This window comes from Sphaeramia orbicularis, chromosome 7 (genome assembly GCF_902148855.1).
Source record: "Sphaeramia orbicularis chromosome 7, fSphaOr1.1, whole genome shotgun sequence".
NCBI classification, from domain to species: domain Eukaryota; kingdom Metazoa; phylum Chordata; class Actinopteri; order Kurtiformes; family Apogonidae; genus Sphaeramia; species Sphaeramia orbicularis.
In genome coordinates, this window is record NC_043963.1 from 54,412,554 (window position 1) to 54,430,273 (window position 17,720).

General features: G+C 38.5%; 1 protein-coding gene across 3 annotated transcripts in view; it reads right to left on the minus strand.

Moving 5' to 3' along the window:
- The window catches only part of LOC115421814 (guanine nucleotide-binding protein G(I)/G(S)/G(T) subunit beta-1), a 61,557-nt gene that overhangs the window by 10,777 nt on the left and 33,060 nt on the right, over positions 1 to 17,720 (minus strand). Inside the window, exons 1-8 of one of the 3 annotated variants that reach the window (XM_030137758.1) lie at positions 16,458 to 16,585; positions 15,246 to 15,352; positions 12,175 to 12,213; positions 11,883 to 11,989; positions 5,077 to 5,140; positions 3,860 to 4,022; positions 2,447 to 2,513; positions 1,037 to 1,238 (exon numbers count right to left, since the gene is read on the minus strand). In XM_030137758.1, coding sequence (XP_029993618.1) covers positions 1,037 to 1,238; positions 2,447 to 2,513; positions 3,860 to 4,022; positions 5,077 to 5,140; positions 11,883 to 11,989; positions 12,175 to 12,213; positions 15,246 to 15,302 — 699 coding nt within the window. In that variant the 5' untranslated portion in view covers positions 15,303 to 15,352; positions 16,458 to 16,585. Of the gene's footprint in view, positions 1 to 1,036; positions 1,239 to 2,446; positions 2,514 to 3,859; positions 4,023 to 5,076; positions 5,141 to 11,882; positions 11,990 to 12,174; positions 12,214 to 15,245; positions 15,353 to 15,860; positions 16,021 to 16,457; positions 16,586 to 17,720 lie in introns of those variants that run through there. The other 2 variants (XM_030137757.1, XM_030137759.1) reach the window with 2 other exon arrangements.

The following is a 17,720-nucleotide window of genomic DNA, read 5'->3' on the forward strand; positions in this document are numbered from 1 at the left end:
GATCAATGACAGACGCTTATTTTTATCTTCAGGTAATGAAATATTTTGTACAAGGGACACTTTCTTCAGTTCGGGTCTGCTTTGATATAATAACCGTGGAATTTAGTCTGAGCTTATATGAACATCTACACGGATCAGTACACTAAATATAGGAAAATACATTATTTTCATCGTAAAATGCAAAGTATAATATTACAACGAATGGTGATAAAGCACATGGGAAAAGTTCAGGATAGTTCCTTAAGGGTTAATATCATTTTTGTGTTGTTTCACCATCTGGGTTTTTCAACTTCACTCAAAAATTATTGACAATTACGGAGGTAGTTTGGGATAGACGGATGTGAAAGAGTGGTTCCACGCACAACAAACCCCACCCCTCGCACGTACTGTAGCTTATTTTGGCATCAATCCAGCTGATGTCATTATGTATGTGTGTGCTGATGTCAGCATAGACAAATTTTGGCCATTATAAGTAAATTTGGGGGGGGGGGGGGGGTTTATAAAAATTCATAAAAAAATCGAACTTTGACTTACTTACCCTATAATCTTATCACATCTATTCTGGGTCACTGGCAATCTATAAACCCAATTTGGTATGAATTCAGCCAATAGTTTTGCTGCTAAAGTGTTAAAAGACAAACCGAACCAAAAACAATAAGGTTTAAATCAAAACATTTGTTATTTTCTCATCCAGCTCTACTTTAGGCTATGGCTCCTGGGACCTGACGCTGAATATTAATACATTCATGACATCCTCTGACATATATATCAAGTTTAGTGTTTTGAAGTATGTTCAGCCAGTTCAGGTAGTGCAGACCCTTTTGTGCACCCTGCTGTGCAGCTGCTCATGACAGCAGAAACCAGGCTAATTCCTGACTGACTGAATTTCAAACTGCTGCTATGCTGTGTTTCTGACAAAGCTGTTCAGAAATCAAACGCCGCTCCCATAACTCATGGATGTTATCAGACCATCAGGGCTGTGGCCTCAGGGGGCTGCTTGTATGTGACCGTTCATTCTCCTATTGTGTGCTCTTACACAGATGGCGTTGATGTCTGACTCGTGGCCGGTGAAGGTCTGTCGGCACATTCCTTCTCTGATGTCCCAGAGTTTGGCTGAGGCATCGCAGGCTCCGGACACGAACAGCCTGGTATCGGGTGCCAGAGAGAGGCTCATGACGTCACCGGTGTGGCCAGCGAATGTAGTAGTCTGCTGACCGGTCTCAATGTCCCACAGAGCGCTGGGAAAGGCATCAGAGAAAAGTCACATTATTAGTTTTGAGCTTCTCCATATCGATTTCATATTCATTTGATTGAATCCCAAAAGGGCGTTAGTGCTCCACCTTAAGTTTAGAATTATTCAGAAAACTCTGATTAAGATGGTGCTATTGTAATACCTCTATTAATACCTTTAATGACCTACTAAACATTCTATATGTTGCTTTAAGATGGCTCTGAAAACACTGTAAAACATCTGTCAATCAGGTAAAAGAATTTAAGATCATTCTGAACTGCACTCGTAGGAGTTGATGGACGATAAAACAAGGGCTTTTACTATTATTAAATATTATAAATTTAACTATTTCAGCTAACTGTGTTCAGCTGAATAAAATCAACATGTATCATATTTCCAGTTGTCTAGCGCTAACAGACACTTCCATGAGGATTGATTTGCAGAACAATCTTCTTTTTATACAGGCAGTTCAGGAACATGCACAAGTAAAATACATATGTAACCCCGTGTACGTATTACTATGATTATTAGTGTCAGTTTGAGTTTTGTACATTTTGCAATGGTTCAACTCCAGTAAAGCCAGTGTGAGGTTTGCAGTTCAGTAACATCAGAAATGTGTTCTATGACACAGAACAGACCGAATCAACAGAAGAACTTAAAAGATAGAGAATCATACAACATGTCTGTGACAATTTCAACCTCACAAAGTCACACTTAAGACCAATGACTTCAAGGCTAGAATTAAAGCCATTTTAATGACAGATCATTTTCCACTGTTTCAGATGTGATATGTCCTCTTAATGATCACTTTTGATACCTGTCATAATGAATCATTTCTTTGAAAATGTATTCATGTTAAGCCTGTCCTGATTATTTTTTGTTTGCAAAGCTAAAAGGAAAATAGTACTGTCATTTATATCAATGTGATCGATGGCTCTTCTTTATTAGGTATGAACACATGAATAATCGGTTTACACTGACAACAGAACATAAGAACAAAACACACCATACAATTATTCGTATGATACTAAATTGCTGATGGTTAATTGACTTAATGGCCAGGTCGTTATTGTAAATCAGTTCTCAACTAACTTATCTGGTTAAATAAAGGTTGAATAAATAAAAATAAATAAAATAAAAATTAGTTTCAGGCCTAGTAGACCAGAAACCTTCAAATGAGTGTCAAACACCCGGGGGTGCAGTATCACAACTCACCAGGAGGTGTCTCCAGAGCTAGTGACAATCTGGTTGTCATCCAGGAAACGACAGCAGGACAGGTAACCTGACAGGAATCAAACACAGTAGCAACAACAGTTCGTCTGAGCTCCACTTTACACTATGTACACAAACAGACATGGTTTCATCCCTGAGAGTCATCACACACTGATAATACTGTGGTTCTGTGTACATGGAGGAGATAAATACACAACCGCAGAGGAAAAAGGAAAGGGATAAAAAAAAAAAAAAAAAAAAAAAAAAAAAAAAAAAAGAAAAGCCAAAAAGCTGTGGGGCATCTCCTGCTTCATGCTTGGCTTCCTGTCCATTAGGCGCCCTCCACTTGTAGGCAGAGTGTACCACCCCCCACCCCCCTCCCTGCGGCGAGGGAACTAGAACTAAAATGCTGACACACTTCCTGCATCATGTGACACTGATCAGATGAATGCTCCTTGCCTCAGAGCTCAACACTTTCATTTGTGTTTCAGCGAGGATGTTGTTCAAGCAGCTCCAGGTTTTATTAGAGACACAGACCATGTGACTGGCATCTGTTTGGGTGTTTTGGGATCAGGACTAGTCCAGCACATGGACCTGATGGAGTGATTTAAAATAAGGAAGTGTGATATCTTGCATGGTGTTTATGAAATAACACTAGAAGTTTCATGCATTTTTTGGACTGATATTACAATGAGTGTGTACTGCATGGCTTTTAGAGCGGATGATGTTAATGAGACCATTTACATCCACAACTCCACATGTACCACAAATGTAGCTGCATCTGTCCTATCACATCATGTGAACCCAAATGCCCGGTGACGTACAGAACACAAACTATAACCCTCACAATGACAGGAGTTCCATAAAACCCAATACTAAATCAAAGCAGAGGTTTCTGTTCAAATCCAGAAAATCTTTTTTAATGTGTCTTTCCTACAACTTCTCAAATGTACATAAAAGTACATACTATCATGTTCAAATAAGTCTCCTTTCCCTGGCAATGAAAGGATTCAGGTGATCTGAAGTTCCATCTGTTTCTGAAGGCGCTTCCCTATTGGTAAATCTCAGTTTCTCAGTGTGTGTGTGTGCTTTACTGACCACTGTAGGAAACCACACACACTCTCAGAAACACACTGTGGTCGACTCCTCAGCTGTCAAGCCTGTATGACTCACTTTAACTTTAATACTTTTGAGACATTTTGGGATTGAATTGATGAATGTGCAATACTGTGGCTGATACATCCTGATTTTCTAAAAGTTCCCATAACAGTTACAAATATCACTGAAAACACCAGGCCAGACAGATATAAAAACAAATCAAATGTTTGAACTGAAAGGTCTGATCTGGTTCAGGCGACAGTATTCTGTGATGCTGTGATTGGCCGGCCTGTTCCGAGGCGGATTCCACATGTGTACCTGTATGTCCGGCCAGCTCGCGGCTCACACGGACGTTTCCCTCGCGGGTCTTCAGGTTGTAGATGGAGCAGATGTTGTCCAGACCTCCACAGGCGACGTAGTTCCCGGAGGGGGCGTAGGCGCACGTCATCACCCAGGAGGAGCGCAACGGGATGGCGTGGACCTGCAGGAGAACGGGGAAGATTTAATATTAGATAGTATGAGGTGACAGATGGGGGAGAGAGAGAGAGAGAGACAGAGGGAGGGCATGTGACAAAGTCTGCCCGCAATATTAACTTAACCTTTCAAGGGCACAATGGCTCCTATAAATAGCACCCTCAAACACTTGTGAATTGTTTTATAATGAACTCAGCCTTTGGCTAACAGACATGAAGGCAAAACTGAGAATGTAAGGATTTGTGAATATTAAAGCAGGTAAGCATGATGTTACACCCGAGACGATCCAAAAAACATCAGCTAATAATTGGAGGAAATTAAAACTGAACCAAATCCGGTTTCCCGCTTAAGGAGGGGCTGCACCACACATGGACCCTAAGGAGACAACGTTCCACATGTGGATGCTGAAGGGAAAAGATAATTTGGAGAAGATTCAAGTTAGACTTTTTTGCAGGACATTCTTATGGAAATATGAATACTGTGACTAATCTTGAGCATTTTAAAGATATGAACTTCAAGACAAATCACACATGAATATCATTCACAGTCTTTAATGTCTAATCACAGCTATTTTTTTTTTTTAATCATTCTTATTTTTGTAAAGAGATGCCTTCTTTTCTCCCCTCAGCATTACCAGTATGTCCCACATTGTCCCACACAAACAAATTGTTCCATGGAAGCCTAGCTCCCTAACTGTGACATCAGCCGCATCTAGCACGAATACAAGTATTTGTTAGCTCTAAACTAAGAACAGCAAACTGTAAATCTCTGATCACAGTTCCTTAAGTCTGACATATCTGGTCTTTCTTCAGGCAGTGAACGGAGCTTCTTTACCAATGGATGTTGGATCAAACTCCATCTTTGGTTTTGGGAAACGCTCATCAACATTTAAACAACCAAACCACTCAGGTTAGCCTCCAGTGACAGCAGCCTTAATTCTCTTCCAAGGTGATGTGTGTTTAATGCGTGTTAAAGTGCGACACGGGACGAATCACAGATAAACAAACATGCTGAGCAGAAGAACACACACACAGACTAAACACACACAGATTGCATTTTACCTTGTTTGTGGTGTAGCTGTCCCAAATAATGAGTTTGCCGTCCTGGGAGGCGCTGACCAAAAGCCTGAGGGGACAAACACAAGAAAACTACATTAAGAGAAGGAAAATATGACCATGTGTGTTCGGCATCATGGGTCAGGTCATAGATCATGTATTCAAGTACCAACAACTACTTACAGTCGCTTATTTCAGGGTTTTCCTTAGATTTAATCAGATATACATGTACCGCTTACACTCTTAACATAGTTTAAGATATTTTACCCGACTTTATACCCAATCCATATCACAGGATTATGGCACTTCACAAACACTAAAACCAAATCTAAAACTAGGTACAAAAAAACTTCTAAGAAACTATAGAAAAACTGCAGTAAACACAACAAACACAAAGGGAATTGAAATAGAATAGCAGGTGAAAGCTTCAATGTGAATGATCCACCGTGAACAAGAATAAAATGTATGACCCTGAAAAGAAATTTAAAAAACAGTTTTGGAAGTTATATTTCATGTCAGACCTTTTACACATTCTATAAATTGAGGCTTTCCTGCAATTTTGGGTGTATGTGCTTAAGTTTTCAAGGAAAATACACAGATTAATTTAAACTACTTTTGCACTCAAAATTAACCTACACTACTAAAACCAGAACCCAAAAAGGAGTAAATCAAACAATTAAAGACCCAAACATCCACCTTTAACCTAAACCATCTACTGATCTAAACTGTTTAATACCTGTTGATCCACTAAACCTATCAATACATGTAAATAATTGGTGTAAAATACAGTTCTTCATCTTTTCGTGGTCATCAGATATGACCCATCTGGACATTCAGAGGCTCCGTAGTTACCATGGAAACACTGTCATCTTCTACAACATTGATTCACCAGTAAAGCCCATGGAGTTGGACCAATGACAGTGGATGGACACACTGGGTTTATGTTCAGTTAATGACAGATTTAACTGAAAAAGTCACTGTTTCCTCATTTTTTTCAGATTTGATATAATAAGCTTGGAGCTTTTATTAACATCTACATGATCAGTAAATGAAATATAGGAAAATATCTGATTTTCATTGAAAAATACAAAATGAAGAGGATAATGTTATAATAAATGGTGATAAATCATTTATGAAAGTCTCAATAGAGAGAAAAACTAATCTGGGAATTGCCATAAAAGTAACTGAGTCTTTATGGGTTAAACATGTACTAATGACTATGGTGGATGACAGGTACAGTCGAGCTGGCGTTTTGCATCCTGAAGGCGGCTCCCAGGTACCTCTGGGGTCGCGCTCCGTTATCTGGGTGAATCCAACAAGAGTAACCACAGCAATGGTCCCAATGCACACAGGCAGAGGGGAGAACAGTGAGTACACCGACGCCTGCTGGGACCACGCCAACGGTAACTACCGCACACACAGAACCACCCAGGGACCGAGGCCGAAGGAAGACGAAGCAGCGTTTTAATGAACACCACTCATGTAATGGCTTCACCTTAACGTCTGCATTCACATCCATGCTCATATACAAACAGCTTATCTGGCTCACATTCTGAGTTCAAACACAGATTTGTACTTAGAATTTAAAGAACAAATATTTTGTTGTAATAAATGTCAATGTTTTAAGTCTACATTAATGAAATGTTGTGCTGTTTGGTTCAGTGCGTCATGTTCTGACCAGAAAGAAGAGTTTAGAAACAAAAGTAACTTTAACATTTGAATCTATCTGAATAAGAACTCAGATTGTTGCAACTTTATTTCACATGTCGAATTAAAGAAAAATTGGAATTAAACCAAATTAACTGATTCAATTCAGTGATTAAATAGCAAAAGGAACAAAATGAACAAAAAATGAGCAAAACAATAATTGACAAAAAAAGAAACAAAACATTTTTTTTTTTAAATGAAGGGAAAACTAAATGAACACCAAAAGGCATAAAAAAGAACAAAATAATGAAATTCTGAAAAAATAAAATAAAATAAAATAAAAATGAATAAATAAAAACTGAACATTAAAATAAACAAAATCAAAATAAACACTAAAAATTAGGAAAATTAACAAACTAAGGTTGAAATCACAAACTTGGAGACTACAGGTGTGTTATCTGTTTGTCTGGTTAAGTCTTTTACATTAGTTTTTATCTTGTTTTGACTTTTACAAACAACATTAAACCACAGAGATTCACCAAAAACAAAACTAAATCAGCCGATACACTGTAAGAAACAATGATTATCGACTGATTAAAATGTTTATGGTGAAAACATTTTTGGTTGTATGGCCCAGACCTGGTGCAGAAGTCTGCATCTTAAACCACACATTGATCTGAATCTGGTCCATGGGATTTGTTGCTTTAACCTCAGTCAGCTGGATTTCATTTATCAGGCACTTCTTTGACTATGTTATTTCGAACCGAAGACCCCTGTACCAAAAACATACCAAACCAAAATTTTTCTGTACTGTTACACCCCTAATTTGTATTCAGTCAGATTTCAAAAGTTGTTCATTTTTGTAGGATTTTTCTAATTCTGACCCATCCACTAAAACAGTGTTACATTCCTACACTAACACCCTTCTACCAAGTGAGTACAAAATGCACACTGACACATTTGAGCATTTAACATTTGAGCTACCACAAAAAAATAATAATGCATATTAACCAGTGTTGATGTTAATCATTGACATATGACAGGATAAAAAAAAATACAAAATAAATCATTTTTTTTGTTGTATATTAGAAAAACAGTTTGTTTTCTGCATCAAAAAATATGGTTTGTTTACATTACACACATGGCATTTAAAGGGTTAAAATTTATGACAGTTATTGAGTATTTGCTATTTTTGTTTATGGCTCAAGTTGATAAAATACAAAAAAATGTAAAATGGTTCAAAACACGAATGAAAAACATTTTTGACATTACTACGACACTGCAGATTATATGCTTATGAAGAAAGTCAGAAGACGCAGCCAGACTTCTGTCTTAACGTTTATCATAAAACCGCTTTCCCCTGAAGCCTATGGGTTTCTACAGATTCAAGTCTCTTCCACATATGCATTTATTGTCATGTACCGTCTGGGATGTTAGAGTCACTATATTTAGACTAAGGCTCCATTAAGACTCCAGGCAAATGTGGTCCAAATCTGACTTTTTTTTGTCCATACGTGACCTGTATCTGATCTGTTAAAGACAGTTTGAACAGCACTTATCTGATTTTTTCAAAAACGACAAATGTCACAATTTTGCGTCCCAGGAGGAGGAGCAGAGGGAAAAATATATTTGCCTCTGTAAACACAGTGTGTGTCTGCATGGTCATGTATTCCATCAGGACCTCTTTTGTGTATGTGGGCCACTTCAGGGTCACATTCAGTTCAGACTCAAAACTGATAGAAGTCACATTTAATGTGGAATATGAACCAACACACAAAAAAATCCGAATTGTGAATTAAGACCTGCTGTCTGAACATAGTCTATTATATCTTCTGAATACTAGAGTAGTGTGGAGGCCAGCTGTAAATGTGACACAATACACAGATATTTTGAAATGAGCTGAGTGGATGGAGTCGACGTTGGACATCAAACTAACGATAAAATTCATGGCCTCGCAAATATTCTGAAGCTAAATGCTTTGTGGACATGCACAACCCCAGCAGCTCAACCTTAAAAAGGAAACAGTTTCATGCAGATTCAGTGTGTAGACATTTGAATAGGAGACAAGGAGGATATGACTGTATGGCTGATAATATTCAACAAAGTCAATGTAATTATTCTGACATACTGTGGTAGGATTTATGATTTGAAGTAGGAATGGTGTTTTTTATTTCAACTTAGAAATACATAAAGATGCTACTGACTGTAAAAATAAAGAGCTGCTACTAACATGCACTTGGTTTTATTTTGTAATGTTAACAGGGTTTTATTCCCCTCAAGTCCTGTCACTATTCTATTCTATTCAATTCTATTCTCAATTCTGAGCTCTGACAAGAATGCTGTTCAAGTATAACTGACTGGATTCTTTTTTTTTTTGAAGTTCTGAGTTGCAATAACTGAGCTGCCTGATTACAAATATTTATTAGCTGTGGAAAAAAAATTAACCAACCCCTATTTCAGATATGTTGCATGGAATATAGATACAAATCAGTTCAGCTGCAACAACTGAATGTTTCATACCTACTTTCACGGAAAATAAAAGCTCACAGCTAGGGTATTTGCAGATATCCTACAGATTAGTTGCATCTTTATTTCAAATAAGGTCAAAGTGTCAGACAGTGAGAGAGGTTGGAGTTATTCTTTTTTTTTTGATTAGGAAGGTGTTGTTATTGGCTAATTAAAGTGATTCTTCCTGCTTCCAGCTGTGTTACAACACCAACACAGTAGGAAATCAACAGGCTTGTGGCATCAGACGGTTGAATTACTAATCACTAACTCTGCTTTCATTTTATTTAGCTGTTGATCCAAGTATGAGAGCTTTGTGTCTTCAGGCATTTCCATTTTAGAAAATAAAGCACATTTAGCGTGGTGGGGATCCAAAGAGTACTACACCCAGGACACTAAAACCCCAGTGAACGGGCTCCAGAGGGGAAGTGGAACTAACTAATGGGTTTCTTTCTCTAACTGCTGTGAAAGCACCCCGGTCTGAATTCAAGTAGTGTTTCCGCGCGGCTAAAAATAGTCGACGGAGCCAAGACTGTGGGTCAAACCATCTTCATGTGACCTTCTTTCTGGGTGGCTGAATCTCAGCAGGTAGTCTCGATAAATACCCCCCAAACTCCTCCGGGAAGTCAAACATTAACACGAGAAACAAACAAACAGGAAGAGCCGAGTGTGGGTAAACACGCTGCTCCACTTTTAGCCCTCCCCATCTGGATGTCTGGAGCCCAGCGACTACAAATACTCCATTACTTTAGCACATTGGCTATTTTTCTGATCACTTTCTACTTTTGCCCCCTACATTTTAACTCATCTGAATTTTGTTTTAATGCACTGGAAGAGAGTTAACGGCTATTACTTTATATCACGCCAGATCTTGTCTATGTTGACGGAACAAGACATGGAAGAGACAACATCCTGGATATGTAAGAAGAAACAAACCTACACCCTCCGATCTTGTTTATTTTGATTTAATGCTGCAAAAGCCAGCGTATGCATCCAGTGAGACGAAAACACTGTAAAAGATGCAACGAGATGGAAACATCCAAGACAAAATTATAAAAAAGATACAAGGAGAAAACACGGTAAACAGTGTAAAAAAACACAAAAATGAAGATGACCTAAGACACAACAAGATGAAAACATGGTTAAAGACTTCAGATAAAAATGTAATGAAAATGTGATGACTCGTAACATGAAAATGAAGTAATGAATGCAACAAGACAAAACTATGACAAGTCAAACAATATAAAAGATATAAATAACTTTGGAGGGAAACACACCTGTACTCTACTGGCGTTGTGGTTTTGGTCTTATTTTGTACATTTCGGTTTAATGTTGCTACAACCAGCATATGCACAGTTAAAGCAGCATGTGTTCCTATTCCAGGGTTCCTACAGGTTAAATTTAAGACTTTTTAAGACCTTTATAAGTCTACTGCAAACAGAATTTAAAGCAAATTTCATAGCCATACTGGCAAAAATTTGTGACTCCTAGAATTTAGGAAAATGCATTTATTTACTCCAACATTTTGATTCCCACCGTTCCTAATGATTTCTCACTGGGGGCTGCAAAGTTAGCGATAATTTGTTCTCAATTTCAGTATAAATTGTCGGGTTTGAACAGGTGGAACTGAGTTGACTAACGTTACTTTCTTTGCAGATTGGACATTTAACAGACACATTTAAACATAATACAGCCAACAAGTTTATGGAAACAGAACTGAAGGCCTACCATATCAAATTTAATACCTTTTAAAGACTTTTTTTAAGGTCTTAAAGGCAGATTTGTAAATTCAAGACTATTAAGACCCTGTGAGAGCCCTGTATTCAACAAGACGAAAACTATATTAAGTTGAAATGATGGAAATTAGAAAGTACAAAAAGGACCAAAAAAGGGACAGTGGATGGTGTCGATAAGGCGTTACTGTTCAGAGTTCTGTTACTGACATGGAAAACTGATTTGGACACTTGGGGTTAAGGCTTGTTTCCAGTATATTGTTATTATTGTATCTGGTCTGAGTGGTTTCTGGTGGTCTACACATTATTTTCATATACACACCTTCAGCTGCTACAAATGTGATTCGAAGGCCGACTTTGGACTCTGATATTTGTCTACATGTCAGGGCCTGGACTCCTCCCTTCCACAGGGGTAAACTAGTCGAATGAGTGGATGTTCTGTCCTCTGGGGAGGTGACAAAGCAGTTTACTGTGTCCTCTCTGTGGACCCACGCTCAGCGGCCCCACACTGATTAAGTGGCTGGTTGCTGAGGCGAGGAGAGGTGTGTGCTGCTCTGGGGACCAGGCTTTCTGTCAGCGGAGGCTTCATCTGCCCATCCTCAACGCGCCTCTAACAAAGGCCCAGCTCCATTTTGATGTTTTCTCCGATCCGCAACGCATGCAAATAAAAATGCATCGAGCGGCATGCATGTGAACCTGAATCTCCCTGCACTGAGTGTGTGTTTTATGTGACGGATCGCTTTAGACCAATGTGGGCCATTGTGAAGAGTCGTGATTTGACGAGGGGGCCCTGAGGAGGAGGAACCGGCACAAAGACAGTCCGGCGTGCTTTTATATCCATTTCCTGCATTTAGGCAGAGGACGGGGGGCTGGGCTGCTGGGATGAAATATTTCGTTAATGGACAGAGTGGAGTTGAATGAGATTACCTCGAGTCAGTGCCCCAGTGCATGGCATAGATTTTAGCCAGATGCCCCCTCAGTGTCCGTCTAGTGCGCATCTGAATTCGGCCAACAGGGTCGATGTTAGCTGTGATCTAAACAGGATTGAAACCACACACATATTTCATGAGTGAAGGGACAAGACAAGGCATTCTGGGTAGATTTGCATGGTCAGGTGCAGTATTTCATATTGAAACTGTTAAAACCAAACATATGATTTATTTACAACAGACAAAATCAACACAAACCCTACAGAGTCTTTGTACTGATTTCATCTTACCTGAGACAGGGTAGCATCCGCACACGCTTTCCTGGCATCCTGCAAACACAGCAGCCCACTTTAGTCAGTTTGCGTCCACGATGACATTAACATTAGTGGATCAGTGGGAATGAACAGCAAATACCAACATGTGTTTATGGCACTGGAGAGCGTGATATCACATTGGCATTTTGGTGAGTTTATTCAAAGACAGTATGTGTCACCCATTTGTCACCAACTGGCATATTGTATTATAAAGGCAGAGGGGGCTGCTGTTACATCAGCTGCTGCTCACACACACTTTACAGCTCTGAGGAAATGCCTGACTACAGTACAAACACACTGACTATTGACCATTAGACATTTTCACATAATCAGTGATATTTTTAATGGATCTGATAGAATACTGAACTGTTTTTAAAGTGCTCTACTTTGTACCTCATGATGTATTTTTTTTCTCTGTGGCAGAGTTCTAATATACTGAAAAAATATAGGAGAGAGAGGATCCATGACAAATCATTAGAATATCTTCAGTTATAATTATAAACTTTTCTTTTGTTTGTTCAGTATAGAAAACAGTAAAACTAGCGGGGAAAATCAAAATTTATTACCCAAAAGAAATGACCATTTCCAAAAAAAATAAGGAAAGCTAAAAAACTACACTTAACAGCACAAACAAAAAATTTATCTACCGGCTTAATGACTCTAAAATGAAATTATAATGTGCTTCACAGAGAGAAGGTCCAGCTATGAAAACACTGGTAGAATTGATTATGTAAATTATGTGTTTTTTATGTGAATTGCTCTTTATTGTATTGAAAATTGTGTCCGTTTTCTTGTTGACCTGGGTTTGTCATAAAGATTGAGTGAATGACAAAACTAAGCAGTAACTAACAAAGGTAATAAAACTAAAACCAAAATTAGTAATTTCCTTCAAGTGAAAAAAAAAAAAAAAAAAAAATCCTATTAGCAGTACTAAATCTGAAGTTAAACTGAGAAACTCAATCTCAAAACTATAACAATTCCAGTTGTAGACAACCAATGTCCTGCCCACAGCAGCATCTGATTGGCTACATGTCAACAGTAACAGCCTATCAACACTATATGAGGAGCAAAACACTTACTGGTACTTCTAAATAATACCAGTACACTGTGTCAACTGCCCTATACTTGGAGAATTACCAACACAAAGACGTGCATGTTCACATATCATCTACTGCTCTCTTTGATTACTAATAACCAGTGTCTGAATTGAACAATCCCTAAAATAAATCTGACCGGATTAACTGCCGCGTAGTGATGCTACCATCTAATCACATACCTAACATCACAACAAAGTTATTACTGTTGCAGTTTGGGATCAATACATCTAGTATTTCAACAGAACAGGAACTGCCATAGACTCTCATTTGGCGTGTGGTCCATTAGTCTGTAATGAAATGTATTCGTCATTCACACAAGTCTGATTTCCAGTGCTGGAGGGAGGGAGTGGTCACAGTCGATGTGGTCATTACAGCCTATGACGGCGGTTGGACGGTCTGGATTATGAGAGAAATTCAATCAGATGCATCCATTATCTTAGCTGTGTTCATGCAGTTCTCCCAATTACTGGCGTCCGACAGTGAGTGACAGACTTTTTAGTCAAGGATTGTTGGTAAATACCTGATTGAGAGTTCATTGGCTACTGGAAGATCATTTTTTTGCCATGATATAAAAATATCTGTAGGATTTTTACTACTACATTGTTTATTTTCATTTATTCTCAATATTGTAACTATGTTCACTTAATCTATAGCATACTTGTTTCCATTTATTTGAATTACTTTATAAATGTTATATACAAGTCAAAATGATCAACATATGCAGTCAAATAGCAAACCATTTTTATGTCATGATTATTCTGTTTTTTGTTTTTTTTTTGTCCTACTGTAGTTCTGTTTTTATTGTGTCAGTACTATAGTCAAATAGCCATTCCTATGTACAGACACTGTACCATCTAGGGATGTAACGCTTACCGGTATAACGATAAACCACGGTAAAATTCCCAATGGTTAGTATTACTGTTTAAATTCTAATTATCACGATAACCATGTTTGATTACTGCACTTTGAAAAGTCATGGTACTGTTCATTTCATGGAGAAGCAGCAGCACTCCAGGCACTATCTATATATCTATGAAAAAGAAACAACTCAAACTTGATATGGAAAATGGTCAAACAGTGGCCATAAGGTGACATTTTTAATGCACATTTGTATATTTAATTGTTTACATGTTAATATCTTAATGTTTCTGCCAACAGAAAGTACATTGTGGCTATTATTTAATTTTATTTATTTATTTATTTATTTTTCAAAATACAACTTGGTTACATTATTTCAGTGTGTGTATAAGTACTTTTTGAACATTTTGAGTACAATTTCAACAATACTGCGATAATAATGATAACTGTGATAATTTTAGTCACAATAACCATGACATGAAATTTTCATATCGTTACATCCCTAGTACCATCAACTAATATTAAAAATTTTTAATTCAATCTGACTTCAAACAGCAATGAACATTTATTTCTAAGCATAGAGCCATGTTAATGTGTACATTTCTAGCCTAGTATAGGATCCTGTGTGTGCAGACATTTCATATAAGCACCTGCTCTGTATAGTGAACTGCAATTAACTCTGACATGACACAGGATGTAAAACCGATTTTAAATATGATGGGATGTATTAAAATGCTGGCGTTTAGTTCATCATTTCATAGCATGTAAGTAGCATCTGAACCGTAACAGCCTATCAATCTGAATATTACAAATCGATTATAAAGGTAATGGGGATGGACGACATCTGAGCTCCTCTGAGTTCTATTAAAGCAGCCCACTGATTTCAGAAGATCCAGAAAACTAGCACTAGAGATGGCTGTGTTCAGGTTTGGAACATCTGCAGCACTAGAGAGTGAATAGAGAGGCTTCAGAATGGGAACGTCTTCAGCTAAAAGTCAGCTCCATTCTGACAGAAATCTTAGTCCTGTTAAGTTCTACACACAAAACCAAACCAAACCAAACAGGAATAGTTCAAGACTGTGAGGGACTTACTCTGATCTGGTTCTTGAGCTGCTCAGCCTCCTGGCGTAGCTGATCCAGTTCACTCATTTTCCTCTGCTAATGGTGTGCTTCGCTCCGCCGCCTAGACTCTTGCTGATCTAGAAGGAGGGGAGAAAAGAAGAGGAAAAAAAGCTGAGTGCGCTGACCACATGTTGAAAAAAATTATAAACAAAAGCATTGGTGTATATGTTCAATTCCAGCTACAGTTAATGAATCTGGTATTAAAGCCTTTTCTAACGACTTTACAGACACTGTGACATCAACACAAACACACAAAGTGCCTCTTCAACCCAGTGTGTAAGACCCAGACAAAGTTGCAGGGAATCACAGCAGTCCAACACTTTGTAGACAGCTCCAGACTTGCTCTTGCCAGCTTCAAACTGTTACCTAGCAACAGGCACTCGCCAGCTACTTTAGCTTTAAGATAACAATTTTGAGCATGGTGTTGAATTCTCTCTCCTCCCATGCAACAGCAGACCCTTTGGCAAACATCTGGCCTCAGTCAGCAGCTGATGAGTAGTTCTATACAGCCACGGCACAAAGAAATAATGCTAAGAATTTGCTTTTCCTCTAAATCCGCTGTGCCCGAAGGGAAACAAACCGTACCGCTTTCTGACTGTCAAAACGGAAGCAAGGGTTTTAGAAATCCAGAGGGGTCTGTGGACCGAGCACGGGCTTTCAATGCGCTACTGGAACCCAAAGGTGCTCGGATGACAGGCAGGATCTGACGGAGCTGTCAGTGCTCTGGACCACTGGACTCTAAACTCTCCTCCAATGTCATCCCTGTAATCCTGGGACACAGTTGATTCAGCTCCTCCAGCCAAATCCGGTTAAGACAAAACCTGCTGATGATCCTAAAAGCAGTGGCTATCCCGCTGACCCCAATCCTTGGGTTGACGCTCTTAGCACTGACACTTTCACTCACTGTACAAAAGGAGACGCGTTCTTCTAAAATGAACACCACCACTGGAACTATTCAGAAATCTGGATTAAACTGACAGAGTCGTGTCAGACAGTAAGGACAACGCATATTAAGTGAACAGTTGTTTCAGATTCAATGCAGATGACAAACGTTTCCAAAATTGCTGTCCATCTGAGCAGTTGAGACCCTTTTCAACCCCTTATAAAAGCCACATTTCCCCGTTAAAATACTGCATTTGACAGCCCAGTCAGTAAAACAGAAGCTAGCTAACATTTGCTTACCTCCCCGTTTCCCTGGGTTTCGTTACACGTCCTGTGTCCTTCTGAATGAACACCTTATCCTTCAAAGCGTCTGACACCTCTTAGTGGTTACCTGTTACCTGATTGGCCAGCGCCGCTAAATGGGTCTGCGCCTAAGCAAGGTGCCTTAACCCCCTAATCTTGGTGATGAAAACATCTCATGGAAATATCAAGGCTAATTCTCATCTTGTGTGCAAAGAGTCCTCAGTGGAAGAGGCCGTGGAGCCACAGGTCAGCAGACTGCATGACCTCAAGACGCTACTGCACTATTTGGAAAAGTGCCACATAAGGGCAGGTGATGTGTTTAAGTGCACCATAATGCAATCCTAATAACTAATAAAGATATATATGGGTCATTTCATGCTCATTTCACACTTTTCATTTCATGGAGTGGGGAAATTTGCCATCTAAATTCATGAATTTCTTAAATTTGTACCATCTGGGTTTTCTTTGTACTTTAAGCTTCTCTATTTTTAAAATTTTTTTTTTATTTTCTACTTGACCAAGTAAAAATATCAAATGATCTAAGAAACACTGAGGATCATGTACAACTTGTGTTCCTTTAAATAACTGCTGCTGAATATTTATAGCACACATGAATGAGCGAAAAACATGACTAAGTGGAAAAATAATTTGCAATTTTGTTGCAATCAAATCATGGTTTTGTGTAGTTATTTAGTTCCTTAACACAGGCCAGGGAAAAAATGTATATGTACAAACATCTGTAATGTACAACCAGTTTAGTACAACGCACACTTTTACTGCTTTCTAGATCACTCATCTGATGTGTAGTGAGACATTCACAATAAAAGTGCTGATATTAAATAAATGGTTTCCAAAAGCACTGCAGGGCTTTTAATTTGAAGCAGTTAAGTTACAAATTTGTATCATAAGAGCAATGCAAATGACAGACGAAAATGAGGCTCTGTCCTAAATTAGACTGACTCTACTCATGAAGCAATATCAGAAAAAAAACAAAAACACTTTTAATACAAGTGATTTTGAGCACCTTCTGGATTTGAGGTAATTAAAGAGAAAATAGAGTAAATGAAAAATATGAAAAGTCAAAAGGAGCAAAAGTTCAGTGGAGTGTTGGACAACACCCCCAGCTGCACATGCCTGCTGATGGCTTTTTCCCTGATAAATGTGTGGCATGTTTGGTTGCCAACTTCCACTTGTAAAGTCGTCACAGATGGATAGGGGTGAGTTGTTTTGTTCAAGTGTGTTTTGTTAGTAATAGTAACT